The sequence below is a fragment of the Camelina sativa genome, chromosome 5 (assembly GCF_030686135.1).
Source record: "Camelina sativa cultivar CO46 ecotype springtype chromosome 5, ASM3068613v1".
NCBI lineage: Eukaryota > Viridiplantae > Streptophyta > Magnoliopsida > Brassicales > Brassicaceae > Camelina > Camelina sativa.
Genome location: NC_141884.1, coordinates 35,135,021 through 35,151,093, shown reverse-complemented (window position 1 = coordinate 35,151,093; position 16,073 = coordinate 35,135,021). Strand labels below are relative to the sequence as shown.

The 16,073-nt window shown below is 34.7% G+C and overlaps 3 protein-coding genes and 1 pseudogene across 4 annotated transcripts; 1 reads left to right on the top strand and 3 right to left on the bottom strand.

Moving 5' to 3' along the window:
- Nucleotides 1-649: 649 nt before the first annotated feature.
- LOC104787783 (uncharacterized) lies at nt 650-3,637 on the top strand. The gene is made up of 6 exons (XM_010513416.3): nt 650-951; nt 1,033-1,169; nt 1,272-1,639; nt 1,932-2,025; nt 2,114-2,395; nt 2,529-3,637. The coding sequence occupies exons 1-6, from the start codon at nt 801-803 to the stop codon at nt 3,483-3,485; spliced, it is 1,989 nt and encodes a 662-aa protein (XP_010511718.2). The 5' UTR covers nt 650-800; the 3' UTR covers nt 3,486-3,637.
- On the bottom strand, nt 3,629-4,086 carry LOC104787781 (uncharacterized). Its single transcript, XM_010513414.3, has one exon. The coding sequence runs from the start codon at nt 3,972-3,974 to the stop codon at nt 3,774-3,776; it is 201 nt and encodes a 66-aa protein (XP_010511716.1). The 5' UTR covers nt 3,975-4,086; the 3' UTR covers nt 3,629-3,773.
- A 217-nt stretch (nt 4,087-4,303) lies between these two features.
- LOC104787780 (uncharacterized) lies at nt 4,304-6,191 on the bottom strand. Of its 2 annotated transcripts, none has more exons than XM_010513412.2 (2): nt 5,834-6,191; nt 4,304-5,407 (listed from the first exon to the last, which is right to left on the bottom strand). In XM_010513412.2, the coding sequence occupies exons 1-2, from the start codon at nt 5,949-5,951 to the stop codon at nt 4,437-4,439; spliced, it is 1,089 nt and encodes a 362-aa protein (XP_010511714.2). In that variant the 5' UTR covers nt 5,952-6,191; the 3' UTR covers nt 4,304-4,436. The 2 variants fall into 2 exon arrangements, with proteins under 2 accessions (XP_010511714.2, XP_010511715.2); XM_010513413.2 differs by having other exon boundaries at nt 4,304-5,391; nt 5,834-5,973.
- Nucleotides 6,192-13,412: 7,221 nt separating this feature from the next.
- On the bottom strand, nt 13,413-15,478 carry LOC104789677 (E3 ubiquitin-protein ligase SINA-like 1; annotated as a pseudogene).
- Nucleotides 15,479-16,073: the final 595 nt, after the last annotated feature.

Below are 16,073 nucleotides of genomic sequence, written 5' to 3'. Positions count from 1 at the left end.
ATAACATTGTCATATGCAGAAGAAAAACCAAATCCAAATTATATATCATTGTTATTATTAGAGGTGTCAAGCGGGCTCCATGCCTGCGGACCTAGCCCAAATAGTATCTCTGCGGGGCGGGCATGGACACTAAATATTAGGCCCAATAAAAAGCAGGCCTTGCGGGCCTAGCCCAAGCAGATTGCGGGTTATAACGGGTTATGTCCGCGGGTTGGCGGATCGGCCCGCGGTCTTCAAATATTAAATAAAAATAAATATTTAATATAGATATATAACTATTTTTATATTATTTTAAACATATATTTTTTAAAATTATGTGACAATACAAATAAATTTAAAATAAAAAAATTAGAACATCTATAAAAATCAATATAAATATTCATTTTATTTAAAATTATTTTTAAAATTATAATTTATTAATTTTATTTTATTTTATTAATATATTATTTAGGCCCGCGGGCCGGCCCGTTAACCCGCTGGACTTAGCGGAGCGGGCTTGGACATAACTTTTATGTCCGCGGGGCTTAGTGGGCCGGCCTGTTGCGGTCCAAAAAATTGAAACTGCCCGCCGCGGACGGCCCAGATGGACGCGGGCCGGCCCGTTTGACACCTCTAGTTATTATCCTTCCAACAGTCTCAAGTACTATATAAGAATAACTGGATCATGAGATATTTCAAAGGCCCATATAGAAAGCCCATAGGTTAATCACGACAATGCACCCTTAACAAAAAAAAGTCTGGAAGCTTGGATCCCGTTATCTTCACCGGTGTTTCGTGCCCTGAGAAAACTTCACGCAGCCATGGCTCCGAAATCGAAAGAGAAACCCAAAACATCGACTTCTCAACCTCCTCCAGCAATCGAAGATCTCTTCTCTTCCATCCAGAAACATATCACTGGATCCAATGACCATCAATCTGAATTTCAACAAGTCGTCAAGGTCGCTGATCAAGGTTTTCACAGTTCTCTTCCCTCGTAGAATTCTCGTTTGATTTTGATTTGATGAAATTTTAATCCGTTGATTTCGTCTGCAGTTTTGTCGATTGTACCTACCGATGAGGATGCGATCCGATGCAAAGTTGTGGCTCTAATCAAAGACGATCAGATCGATGTAGCTCTCTCCGTTATTAACTCGTTCCAGAAGCTTCAAATCGATCTAGGGTTTGAAAAGGTTAGACTAATTTTGCGTCAGTCTAACTGCATTTGATCTGGAAATTGCCCTGAGATTTGTAAGCTAATGGTTTATCTTTATTTTCGTTCTTTCTCTTTATAGGGTTATTGTTTATACCGTCAGAACAAGTTAGATGAGGCTTTAGTGTGTTTAAAAGGTCGACAGGGAGATCCAGAGGCTTTGCTATTGGAGGCACAAATTTTGTACCGTTTGGGGAAACCAGATGCTTGTTTGGATTTGTATCAGAAAGTGAGCAAGGTCCAGCTTGAGGAGTTAGACGTCAACAATTTAGAGGTCAATATCGTCGCTGGGTTGATTTCAGCTGGAAAAGCTTCTCAAGTGCAAAAAACATTGGAGGGTTTGAAGACCAAACCAACTAGTTCTTATGACTTGGCTTATAATACTGCTTGCTCTTTGATTGAAAGCAATAACTATGCTGATGCAGAACAACTTTTGCTCACTGCCCGAAGGTAACCCATCTTAGGATTGCACATTTGTTGTTTAGCTATACTAAATAGGATCACTAATTCGGTAAAATAGTTGTGGCCACTGCACCTAACTTCCAAGTATTTTATCATGTTTTGCCTTGAACATCCCCTGCTTTTGATAATCACATCAATCTAGTATGTAGGGATGTACACATGATTTCCTTTTTTACTGTGTATCTTTTTCCAACACTAAGCAGATTGATTATCTGGCTACTGATTTTATGCTGTGTACAATGTACTCATACCTGATAAATGCACTGTTGCTTTGAGACAGAATTGGTCAGGAGACCCTCACTGATGATCTTTCTGAGGAGGATATTGAGATTGAGCTGGCCCCAATTGCTGTTCAACTAGCATATGTCCAACAGGTACTTTTTTATAATGCTTATCTTTTCTTTAACATCTTGTCAAGATATCTTCCAGTTCCTTGTAACATAGGTTTTTTTTCTTTGTCAGTTCCTAGGAAAAACCGAAGAATCGATCAGCTCTTATGTAGACATCATTAAACGTAATCTGGATGATGAACCTACACTTGCTGTTGCTGTGAACAACCTTGTTGCCTTGAAAGGTTCCAAAGATATTTCTGATGGCTTAAGGAAGTTTGATCGGCTGAAAGAAAAAGACTCTCAAAATTTTCAGCTTTCTCAAGCACTTGATGCAAAGCTTTCACTGAAAAATAAGGAGGCTATATATGCCAATCGCGTCCTTCTACTCCTCCATGCAAATAAGATGGATCAGGTCCTTTAAACTTGAATTCTAGCTTATTCCTCTTTCGTTTCTTCTTTGTATACTTTGTTTAACCAGTTAAGAAAATCTTTTTAACCAGTTAAGAAAATCTTTTTAACCAGTTACGAAAATCTTTTCACCTCAGGCACGAGAGCTTTGTGCTGCACTACCCGGTATGTTTCCTGAGAGTGTCATTCCTACATTGCTTCAAGCTGCTGTTTTGGTGAGAGAAAACAAGGCTGCCAAAGCTGAAGAACTTCTGGGACAGTGTGCCGAAAAATTCCCGGAAAAGTCCAAGTTGGTTCTCTTGGCCAGAGCACAAATTGCTGCTTCTGCCAGTCATCCTCATGTAGCAGCAGAGTCCCTGTCCAAAATACCTGATATTCAGCATTTGCCTGCAACTGTTGCCACCATTGTCTCCCTCAAAGAGCGTGCTGGGGACAGTGATGGTGCTGCTGCTGTTCTTGACTCAGCAATTAAATGGTGGTCGAATTCGATGACCGAGAGCAATAAGCTTAGCGTATTGATGCCGCAGGCTGCTGCCTTCAAGCTCAGGCATGGTCAAGAAGAGGAGGCTTCACGGCTATACGAGGAGATTGTGAAAAACCATAGTAGCACAGATGCTCTGGTTGGTCTTGTGACTACACTTGCTCGTGTCAATGTCGAAAAAGCAGAAACTTACGAGAAACAGCTTAGGCCTCTGCCTCGTTTGAACGCTGTTGATGTGGATAACCTTGAAAAGACCTCTGGTGCAAAACCCATTGAAGGTGCTGCTGCTTCATCGAGTCAGGAAGAAGTGAAGAAAGAGAAGGCAAAGAGGAAGAGGAAGAGAAAGCCAAAGTATCCCAAAGGGTTCGATCCGGCAAACCCAGGTCCTCCTCCGGACCCTGAAAGATGGCTTCCCAGAAGGGAAAGGTCAAGTTACAGACCCAAAAGGAAGGACAAGCGAGCAGCTCAAATCCGTGGCTCGCAGGGTGCGGTGACAAAGGATAAACAAGAAGCAGCTCCTCCAACTTCAAAGTCAAACCAAGCGGCCAGTTCTAAAGCGAATGCAGCTGCATCTTCTTCTTCTAGGGCCTCAAAAAAGAAGTCTAGAAGATGAACGAAACAACCTTTTTAGATGGTTTCATCTGTCTGAGGAAACAAAAACCAAGAGTACTTAGCATTTTGTCCTTGTTTTTTCTTTGGATTGATTAAGTTTAATCGTCTTGACCCTTTAAGATTTTGGTTAATTTCTCATTTGCATTGCCTGAATTCTTTTGCTTTTTAATGATCGTTGAAGCGGTTACTGGTAGTAAAGCACTAAAGCTGAAGAGAGATGAAGAAGAGAAAGAATGGTAATTACAAAAGAATAACAAGTATCAAATGTAATAAAACATCTCTTTACTAATCACTTTTCAGGTTTCTTGCGGAGCTCCTTCATCCATTTGAACCCAAGTAATGTCTTCCCAAGACTGCTTTTGCTTCCACCCTCTTCCTTCTTCTTCTTCTTCTTGTTCTTCTTTTTGCTCTCATCCTCTTGCATCGTACTCGGAAGAGGGTCAGGGTTGTTATAATCCCATTGATCAGCCCACGATGGCCCCGAATCCATATTCTTCTCTTCTTGCAGATGTTAAAGATTCAAATAACCATTAGTTTGGAATCACATCTTTCATTATTTATTGTGCAGGTTTATTCTTCTTGTTTATTGTTCTTGGATTAACTAGTTTAGTTATCTGTTTTTCCTCTCTCTGTTTTGGTAACCAACTCCTATATTACTTTCTCTCTGTTTTTTGGTCATCTGCATCTGCTTGGTTGGCCATCCTTGGTCTAACTGTCTGAAAAATTCGGCCATCCTTGGTCTAAATATCTTCACCTATTTTTACAATAAAAAAAACAGTTCACATCCAATTAATTTACAGGCCATAAAAACCGCTGATCTCGAGATAGACTAGAAATCTGATTAAAAGAGCGTTACATCATTTAACCAGTTTCATAAGTACAAACAATGTGGTCTAATAAGATGAATCATCAGTTAATAATTCAAAAGATACGAGGAGATTCACATATTCATCTAAAAGAACTCAACGTGATCAGCAATTTCTCTGCATACTAGTTTTGATTCCGCAGCCAAATTTATGCTTTTAGCTATGGCAAGCCCTGTTCTCTTATGGGTAGATGTTGGCTCATACTTTTTCACCTCCTCATCATCTTTGCCTAACAACAAAGCCTCCCTAGCAGGAAGGACATTATCCCACCAGAACTCCCTTAGTACATCATGTATGATTCCCCAATAGCTTCGGTCTCTCATCACACGGAAGACCGTGCTTCCATTTCGTGTCCAGCAGTACAAGTTGACCCATTCCCGGTCCATTATCTCCATTTGACCCTGCAGCTGAGGCATGTAATAGTAAGGCACTTTTTTCCACGGCAACACAGTTTCGGTTTTTCCTTTGTTATATGGGCATTTCACTTCTAGAATACCAAAGCAATCAAGAATCCCATCAGGGGAAGCGCCAAGCCAGTGAAACTGCTCGTTGGAGTGAATAGCAAATCCCATTGAACCGACGTCACAACCCATTATTCGTTTATACCTCTCTATCGCAGCTGGTTCCATTTGTACACCCCAGTTCATAGCAAACCGTGCAGACTCCTCCACGACCCGTGAATCTGAGTCGTATACCTTTTCACGCCAGAGCTCAGCACGCCGTGTTCCTTTCCAAAAACCTAGCGCTGTACTGAATGTACTTGTGGTTAACTTGTCTTTCCGTAAAGCAAACCATTCTTCTGACTTCTGAGGGATATCAGATGGGGAGAGAAGGCTTGACACAATCACTGTCGAACGGGGATGAACAAAGGGTGAAGTGGTTTGAGTGATGAGTGGTGAAGCAGTGGAAGAAAATCTCTTTTTCCAAGAAACAGAACCACCGCTTGACTTGGGACAAAGTGTGTGGAACCCAGAGATAGAGCAAGTCCTCATAGCTGAAAGAATCATGCTGTTGAAAGCAACTTTATTTGGCTTCAAGACACTACACAAACCACAGACTGATACACAAGTTAGAGATATCATCTTGTAAACAAAGCGATTACAATATACAATCTCGGCTTACTTATCAAAACAGGAACGTTTCCAAATCAGTGATAACCTAGAAACCTAAAACTACCCAGGAATAAAAAAAAACAATTTTTGAGCTTTAAAAGCATCAAACAGATTCAAAAACAAGGAAACACTTTTAAAAAGGAACAAAATTTGCAGAGGGAATCAACTAAAACCCAGATACAGGACAAGCAGCGAACTTTTTATATGCATGTTTGAGTCTGTGACTTGCGTTTCAACTTTTGCCCATTAAAACCCACCACGAGTTCATCCAATAAAGCGGAATTGATCCCTCCTTAAAGGAATTCAATCACCCCCACGAAGCGAAAAGTAGAAAAAGAAAAAAGAGCCCACAAGGTGTTCGATGATATTACCAGAAGAAGTTCCAGAACCACGCTTCAAGTAGAGAACTCCACCACCATTCCAAGCCGAGGAAGAGGAAAGAGAAGAGAAGGACTCAGTAGACGATACTTGAACCAGCCTCATCATCATCAACAACGAAGAATCACATTCAAAAAGACCATACAGGTTAGTTTCTTTTCGACAAGATACAGTTAAAAAAAAAAAAGCGATAAGAGATGAAGAACACTGTCTTAGGGAGTTTTCAGTAACGATGTCGTTTTGGTTCTTCAACTAAAGTGGTCACAAAGGGCTAAGAAGGCCCATATCTCTGATTTGGGAAAGCCCAATCACAATCACTTTCGCGACTTCAAAAATGTAAATTTAAATTCCAAACTAGGATTTAACCGGCGGGACAATATTTTTAATTTTAAAACTTTAAAATTTATATTGTATTTATTTATTATTTTATTATTATTTTATTAACTTTTAGATTGTATAGTTATGAATATTTATTGGATTTTAAAAATATAAAATTTTACAGGTATTTTATATAAATATTCAAAATATATAATTTTTGTAGTATTTTCAAGGTTTTAACCCGTGGTATATGTACAGAGGAGATAACACATTTATCTCTTCGTACACATCTAAAAGTGTTTTAGAAAAAAAAACAATTCCACTTAACTCTCTATATGAGATGAATGCCAACCTGTCTCACCAAAATCAAAATACATTTTTGCATAAAAAAAATCAAAATAAGTTTTTTTATCAAGTTTAATTATGTTAATTGTTTTACTAAATTAGCATATTTTTATAGTTTATTATTTTGATTTTATTTCCACAATGTTTCAAGAAAAATGTATATTGTATTTGTTGTGTTTGTTTTAGTCAATTTTGATTAATATTTAGATTCTGTAATTTTAATTGGATTGTATTTTTTGGATTAATATTTAAATTCTATAATTTTAGTTGAAGAATGTTTCATTATTATTAAGATTTTATAATTTTAGTGGGATTTTTGAGAACAAAGAATGTAAATATAAATTCATAGATAATTCCTACAAAAAAATATAAATATTATTTAATAAATTATTTTAAAACCCTAGGGATTGACCCATATCACACCACAAGACAATTATTTTGTATAACTTTTTTTATATATAAATTTATACAATTACATATTGATTTCATAGAATGCTTATCATGTCAAATCCATGAACCTATGAAATACAAAATAATTTGGTGTTAAAACTATACATATGTATAACAATGCTACCTAAATTAAATACCAATGCAATAGAGAGGAAAAAAAAGAGGAAAATAGTATAACCAACCATACAAACCAAAGATATTGTCAATATAGCAACTTAGGAGAAGATCAACCCTTCTTATTTTCCTCCTTCGTCTTCACTTCTTTAATATGTTATTGTTCTTGTACATGATTGCTTTACTTCATTTGCTTATGGACGAATGATTAGATGTCGCAACAATATCCTCTTCTTTACTCTTGAATGAGGGTGAAGATTTTGCATGTGTTTATGAGTTTTCAATAATATTAGCAAGTATTAGTAAAACCTAGGAAAAAAACATATACTTAAGAAAGTTGATTTGGTATTTGGTGATGAATAGAGTTGGAATGCATCCGTATTTATAGAGGGTTTAAAAACTGGTTAGAGATTTTATTGAGTGAATCGGAGAAATCTTGCTGAGAAAGTATAGAATCTTTCAAAATACTACAATTAAGGAATAAAATATAAGATCTTGAATGAAAATAAGTAAGATGCCATTGATAAGAGTTTAAGTGTAGTAATTAGCTGGAGGTAAATAGTATTCAACCATTGTAGGAAATATAGATTATATTGCATATACTCGTCATAATTGTTTTCATTATCTTAGGAAATTATACCAATAATCGGTTGTTTCGGTATGGCAATGCTGAGTAATGAAGAGTTTCTATACTATTCATATTCAATCGAGTAATTATTGTTATCATGATATCTGTATGTAGTTTTCTTTGTTTGCGTATAAATCATATCAAGAAGATTTCATAGCAAAAACCGGAATATTTTTGAGGGAATATATTATCTATTTTTATTTTCCATTTTAATTATTGTTTGTTTGTGCAATTTTTGAAGGATCAATATTGCAAACTAATATTGTAAATAAGTTAGACTAAAAAGGTAGAAACAAAAATGTACTTCAAAAATGTATATATAGATGAGAATAGTTTTGGTTGAAACTATGGGTGTCAATCAGGCTGGCCTAGTCCGACCCGGCTTGAAAACCCATAACGCATATGTTTGAGCCCTGTAACATCCGTGAACCGGAATCCCGGTTTGGGAGTTGCATCGGTCGATGCAGATGGTGCATCGGTCGATGCATGTTCAATTCTGTGCGTTTTGACTTAAGTAAACACTGCGTTTTGGGTTAAGGAAAACCCTTAGATGCGAGTTTTTGTCTCATTCGTGGTTGTGTGGCCGTTTTTGAGAAAAGAGAAAGAGAAAAAAGTTGTTCCTGAGTGTTCTTGAGAATTCTGGGAGATTGGAGGCGTCCTGTAGAGATCTGTAGCTGGGATCGTTGTAGGAGCTTCCTAGAGGCTTGTTCTTGTTTGTTTAAGGTTCAGATTCTTCTGTGGCAAAGGTAAGTGCATGACCATGGCTTAAGCTAGAGATCTCTCTGATTTGCTTGTTATGTGTTGTTAGGCTGGTTAGATTGTTATTTGGGACGTTTGCAAGCTTTTTTGTGGCTTGGGATCGAGTTTCGTGTTTGCAGGAACGAAGATCCGGCGAGAAGCTTCGGAGGAAAATGATGCTCGGCATTGCATCGGTCGATGCACTTTGTACGTCGGTCGATGCAGATGCGAGGACGGCGCGTAAACTCTAGGGTTTTCGTGTTATGTCGAGCATGCGTCGGTCGATGTATATCTTGCATCGGTCGATGCAAGTTTACCTTGCATCGGTCGACGCAGAACTTGCGTCGGTCGACGCAACCTCCATCTGGTGTCGCTCGATGCAGAGTCTTGGTTTGTTATTGTTGATTGTTGAATGTTGTTTGATGGTTAGAGATGTCTCTATTGCTTGTGTGTATAGCCCAGTAGATGGGAGGATTGCCTTATTGAGTGTTTATAAAATACTCATGCATTGCAATATGTGTTTGTGGTGCAGGTAAAGGCAAAGTGTGACCGTGGAATCAAGGCAATGAAGAGGAGGATGTTCTAGGGACTCGGTTTTATGTTGTCTGGCATTGCTAGGTTGCTAGAGTTGGGTCATTAGAACATTGCTAGGTTGCTGGTTCTATGATTCTTGTTGTTTTGGATATTGATTATGTTGGAATATGGTTATATTTTATTATTGGATTATTATTGAATATTGGTTGGTTATTTCCGCTGTTGAATGTGTTTGTTGTTAGGTGGCTAGTGGGTATGAGACCACTAGCTGTAGTTTATTTTAATATATTATATTTATTATTTATTATTATTTTTTTTTTAAAAAAAAGGTCGGTCGTTTCAAGCCCAGCCCGGCTCGGCCCGAAATATTTCTGAGCTTATATTTTAAAGTCCGAGTCCGATTCTAACAGGACCACAAGGACCCTAACATGACTACAGGGCTTTTCTAGGCTTATCTTACAAATCAAAAATTCAAATGTATAAATCTTAAAAAGCAGTGTTTAAAGGTATACTATATTCACTTCTATATTCAACTACAACTAACTTAATTTAATAACTCATCTATATTCACTTCTATATTCAACTACAACTAACTTAATTTAAAAGAAAATGTTTAAAACTAAATAAATTTCTATACTTTAACCAAATAAAAAAATATATAATTCATATAAAATTTCATAGATAAAAATTTTAAAAGTATGAAGTAAGGTTATTAAGTATATATGAAAACTAGGATTAGAGTTTTAAACTTTTGTTTTTTTTTTTGTCAACTATTAGACCACAACAGACCAGTCCATTAGCCAAATCCCTACATTCATAGAGAGTGGGACTCGATCACTGGTGTGATGGTGCCTTGTGCATTAAGGACTTACCATTGACCACTGCACAAAGGTCACTTCACTAGAGTTTAAAACTTTATTTACAATAAATCATTAATCAAATATTGCAATCAAACAAAAATGTTAACAAATAAGTACAAATATATTTGTTAAAGGACTTTTCGGGCTTGTCCGAGCCTGGTCGGGCTAAGCCCAAAAAACCTTATAGCCTGAACGGGCTGAACCCAAAAAGTCCAATTTTTTTTAGATATCTATATAATAATAGCAATCCAAATAAATGCGACTAACAGTTGTGTTTTTTCAATTGTATCTTTTGGATATTTTCTGAAAAGTCGTGATGGATCATTAAAACGGTTATTTATGAAAAGTAATAACTGTTCACTGTAAAGTTGTGTTGATTGGAACATTCGTATCTTTTTAAATATATATATATATATGTATATATATATTTGTCTGTTTGAACTGTTTACATTTTTTTTGCCATGACACAAAATCAACTATAATTTCAATCTCAACTTTTTTTACAGTTTTCGAATAATAGCAATCCGAATAAATGCCACCACAAATTGTGTTTTTTCAATCGTACATTTTGGATAATTTTTCAAAAAAATCTGTAGAAAATTGAAATATTATGTTTTACAAAAAATTGCAATTGTTCATTGGAACGGTTTTTTTTGTAAAGTTGCAACTGTTCATTGTAGAGTTATGTTTATTCGAATATTCATATCTTTTGAAATCTGTATATATTTTTTCTGTTTGAACTGTTTTCATTTTGTTTTCATGACACAAAATAATATAAATTTTCAATTTCAACGTTTTTTACAGTTTTCTAAATTATTATCTAGCATTCATTCTTTTAAAAATAAACAAATTCATGCAATTCTTGATTTAACAAAAGATTTTTGGAATGATGAATGTAATTTATAACTTTTAGTTAATTCTAAATATAAAAATTTAATGAAAATACCTAGAGTTTTTTTTCCAACAGTTAGATGGATTATATAGTGAGTTTTTGAATTTGACTTTTCAATATAGAAATAAATATGCATTCTATTTAAAAGTAGTTTATATGGGTCATTAGGTATAATCAAGTGCAAACAGTTGCGATTTTTCGTAAAGTTTTTGGTTTTTTTTTTTTAAAAAATCAAACGGTTGTATCTATTCATTGTAGAGTTGTGTCTTTTAACTATATTTTATTCAAATTAGTACAAGTTACTTTGACGAAAAAACTATATTTTATTTATATTTTTTCATCACAACTTTTTGTTCTAATAGATGTGTGACGTCACTGATGCTTAAATAGTCATGTCTTTTGAACTCTCTTTATATTTGTCTTTTCATCAGTAACTAACAAGTTTGTTGAAACAATTTTTTCATTTTATGTTGAATCTAAATAATTGAATCTTAATATCTAATATTCAACGTTATTCTATAATCTAACTAAAATTTTAGAAATGATTATAGCAATAGAGAAATTTAATACAATTTAATATAGAATTTACGGTTGCGTCTATTTATCGTAACTTTTCTTTAAAAAATACTTTAATATTTAAAAATAATAATAACAATTTGTGACTTTTTGTAGTATTTTTTGTGAAAAAAAAATTTATTTGTTTTCTTAAACTCAAACAATTGTATATGTTCATTGTAGAGTTGTGTCTTTTCACTATATTTTATTCATATTTTTTCATCTCAACTTTTCGTTCTAACAGGTGTGTCTATTTAAATAGTCATGTCTTTTCAACTTTCTATATTTTTGTCTCTTCATCAATAAATAACAAATCATTGTTCCTTGAAACAATTTTCTGTTTTATGTTGAATCTAAATAATTGAATATTAATATCTAATATTCTATAATATAACTAAAATTTTAGAAATGATGATAGCAATATAAAAAATTTAATAAAATTTACTATAGAATTTACAGTTGCGTCTATTTATTGTAACTTTTCATTAAAAACTATTTTAATATTTAAAATTTATTTTATTTTGTTAATAAAAGTTGTGTATTTTAATTTTAATTTTTCTTTGATACATTTTTATTTATTATTAAATATATTTTTAACTATAATTATTTAATAGAAAATTATATTTACTCACTACAACCATTAGTTCAGTATTCTTAGTTAGGATCACTTTGTCATAATTTTCATATAATATTATATATATTTATAATACTTTAAACAATGTTTTTTGCAGTTGCGTCTATAAGTTTTCATTTTGATGGTTATGTTTTTACTAACTGTTTATGTTTAATGTTTATGTATTCAAACTATTCTATTACATTCAAATGATTTCATAATGCATAATTTTAAATTTATTTACTTTTTTCTAAAATATTTTCCTGTGATATCGCGGGTGGGTCTGAGTCCTAGTATTATAAATAACTAAAATGAATTTCAAATTCAGATCCTGTATACTAAGTAACTATATTAGTACAAAATCAAAACAGTCAACAATATGATATTTATAACAACTAATAAATTGTTTCTTAATATATCTACCAAGTATAACAAACATTTTTCCTTGATCATAGCTCTAAATGTATTTTTAAAAATTAGGAATTGTTATCTTATTTACCTAAACTACTAACCAAATCTTTCAGAGTAATTTTAGGAACTATAACTATTAAGAAAAATATATTTTTAATAATGAAAGATTTTCCTATAAACCTAAATCGTGACAGCTTGCTAATAATATTTAGATTCATTAGTATCTCAAAAATTCGAATATCATAAATTTCCAAAATTATTAATTCAAAATATATACTAATTGATGTATTTTTGCGTTTATCCAAACAAATAAACGTAATTTTGCCAATTGATATATACTAATGACCAATTTTGCCAGTGATGTATTTTTGGCGTTTATCCAAAGAAATAAACAAAATTAAGAAGACGATGTGAGAGGTATATAGAGATAACAAAGGACTTTGTTATCAATCTACTTATTAAAGGTTGTCATATATACCATTTTATCATCATGTCTTTCTGATTGTGTGAACTGGTCATCTATGCCAATATGATCATTTCATTCATTCCTCCCTCCAATATATATGAACAAGCTTTGCGGTAATTATTATTATTTTTATTTTTTTGCGAATAACTCGATCTTGAATATGCTAGAGGAATGTACTAGAGTATTCTCAAGGCAAAATGGCTATAAACTTAGGCAAATTCAAATTGAACAGAACAAATACCAACATCTTCTTGGATTTCCAACATCAACGAGTTCTTAGACTTAGCAGAAACAATCTCACCGAACATGAATTTCATCAGAGAAAGTTAGAAGAATCAAACCTAGTCCTTCTGAAGCACTATAACCTTAATTCCGGAACAACCAGCCCCACTGCATCGAACATAAGATAACTGAGGCAAATATGCCTATAAGAGTTTCTAAGGGTTTAAGCAACTCGATACCAGCTTTGAAATTGCAGGTGGCAAGCTGGAAGGGGAAAATTATTGTCACGAGTCAAAGAACAAACAGACACATGAGTATAATGATGGATAGAAGGAAATAAGCATTAAGTAAGATGATGGACCATAAGATTATCCTTTTAGAGTGCGTAGAAATCAACAACAACAAAAAAAACAACAGCAATGCATTAAAAGGTTATATGCACAAAACGACCAAAGACGGATATCCCTCCTCTTAGTCCTCATCTTCATCATCATAATCTTCTTCTTCTTCATCTTCTTCTTCTTCTAGGCTGCGGATGCAAATACGCATATGCTTCAACAAAAACCTCGGATCGAAGAGATAGTCAGGAACTAACATAAAGTCCATCTTCGGAATTTGGAAGCTCACTTCCTGTAATTTATTCATCTTCGAAGATGTAAATGTCATAGTGTTACCTGCCGTCGAGTAGGATATATCATAGGAAAACTTTCCAACTCCTGGAGAAGGAGGTGCTATACAGTTCACAGTAAAATACATTCCTTGTGGTTCCTTGAAACACTGAACCACAACTAATGGACCATCCGCATATTCCTGAAGGACCGAAATCTTCGTCTCAATGTCCAGGTATACATGATGGGAATAGCCATACCTGAAACGTTTGTTAGTGTCCTTGTGATTAGCAGCGTAATGACTGTAGAGATTCTTGTACACGCTGGAGTAGTTGCAGTTCAGTGCAGGACAGTAGCACAGAACGAAGCTGCATTTCTTCTTGTGGGCTAATTCTTTGCCATAAGAGATCGTCTCGTTACAACCATGTTTGGCGTTTGGGCAAGGGAAAATGATTGCTTTAACAACTTTCTCCATTATTCTGCATCGATTGATACCAATGGGCAAACTGCAGGAAGGGCATATGTGCCTCAGTTTTGTGCAGCAAGAAGAACAAGCTATGTGTCCATTGTCACACTGAAAATAATAACCACACAGAGTTAGTTACTAGGATTATAATTTACAAGTCAATGAAACTAGAACTAAATACAAAGCATATACAAATGTAAAACTAGTAACTCATACAAATGTTATCTGGGAAGGACAATCATCCATTAGGTTTCGTAAAGAAAAATATATTCACAAGACTCGTTTGCTTTGAAAAAATGTTCTTTATGAATCATTGTTAAGAAATCAACATCGAACCATCGTTATGAACTTCATCGATGTTAACCACATGTAAGGGAAATTAACATCTAGCTAATCACAATTATCCTTAAAGATTCACATATGTTTCTTTCATCAACAAAAACCGGGGCTACAGTCACACATGACCACATACATACATGACTACAGTCTTCATTTCCTTCAATTATCATCTTCCTTATCCAACGTTTTACCCAAAAAATCATTCAACCACACAGTTTTTGAAATTCTGAAATCATCAAATCACTAGAATTACTGTAGTCTTCTAAGGCATGGATTTCAACCTAATCACTCTCATCCTAAAACCACAGCAGTCTCCAAAATAACTATAAACCAACCAGGAAGAAGTAGTAGTAGTAGTAACAAACACCTGAAAGATATGATCCGTGAGTGCATCACAGCAAACAGGACAATCGAGAAGATCGAGCTCGAACAACTTCCCAGGCCGTACCACCAAATCTCCTCCACCATCAGTCTCACATTCTTCTTCAAAAACTAAGAGAACTCGTTGCCTCCTTCGGCCGCTGCTCGACGCTTCTCCACCGAAGGATTGGATCTTCTTTTTAACCACCACGGTGTAACGATGTTTGACGTTTGAGACAATGACTGCTTCAACAACTCTCTCCATTCTTCTACATCGATACTTACCAATAGGCAAAGTGCAAGCAAAGCATTTTTTCACAGCAAGAAGGGCACGCTACATGTCCATTGTCACACTGAGACAAACAAAACTCCGATTACAAACTCATATAAAAGCAAGGATTTTGTAGCTAATTCACTGTAATCAACAAAAGCTAAAGTCCCATTTGACAATATCTTCCTGGGTAGAGTGGTGAAAGTAAGAAGAGAAAGATACCTGAAAGATACGGTTCGTGAGTGTGACACAACAAATGGGACAGTCGAGAAGATCTAACTCGAACAACGTCCCCCATCGTTCCACTTCCACCGCATCTTCTTCACCACCATCTGGGATTACGGATTGAGCAATGGAAGGTACTTGTTGCCTCTTTGGGCGGCTGCTCGACGCTTCTCCGACCATGGTATCGGAATCTGGAGCTCGTAAGTCTGGATTTCCGATCGGAATCGCTTAAACAGATTTTATATAGGTCGCTTTTGTTACTAAGTGTGGAATTTGATAGGTCGCTTTTGTTGCTATTATGTAAACAGATTGAGTAAAACCCTAGTGTTTCCGTTTTATGTTTTTCCCGCTGAGACGTTTGCTATTACTTTCATTTTTAATAAGTTCCGAATGTTTTAGGAAAATAAATAGTAAATGACAGTTGTGTAATATTGGGAATCTAATACTCCCTCCGTTTCAAAATATAAAATGTTTTAAGCAAAACACGCAGATTAAGAAGACTTTACTTTTAATAAGTTCAACCAATCAGAAACAATACTGTATAATATAAACTACTAAACTAATTTAAAAGTTGCATTGAAATTTGAAAACATCCTATATTATGAAACAACAAACTTCTCTAAAACATCCTATATTTTGAAACGGAAGAAGTATATACTTGGGAGAAGAAGTGTTACTATCACCTAGGGAATTACCAAATACTTGTATGCTATTGGTACTTTGAAAGTTTGAATACATCGATTCTGCTTAATATATTTTGATTTTGGTTGGTTCAATTTTTTCAATCAAAGTTTTTACTTTTTACTTGTTCGACTTTA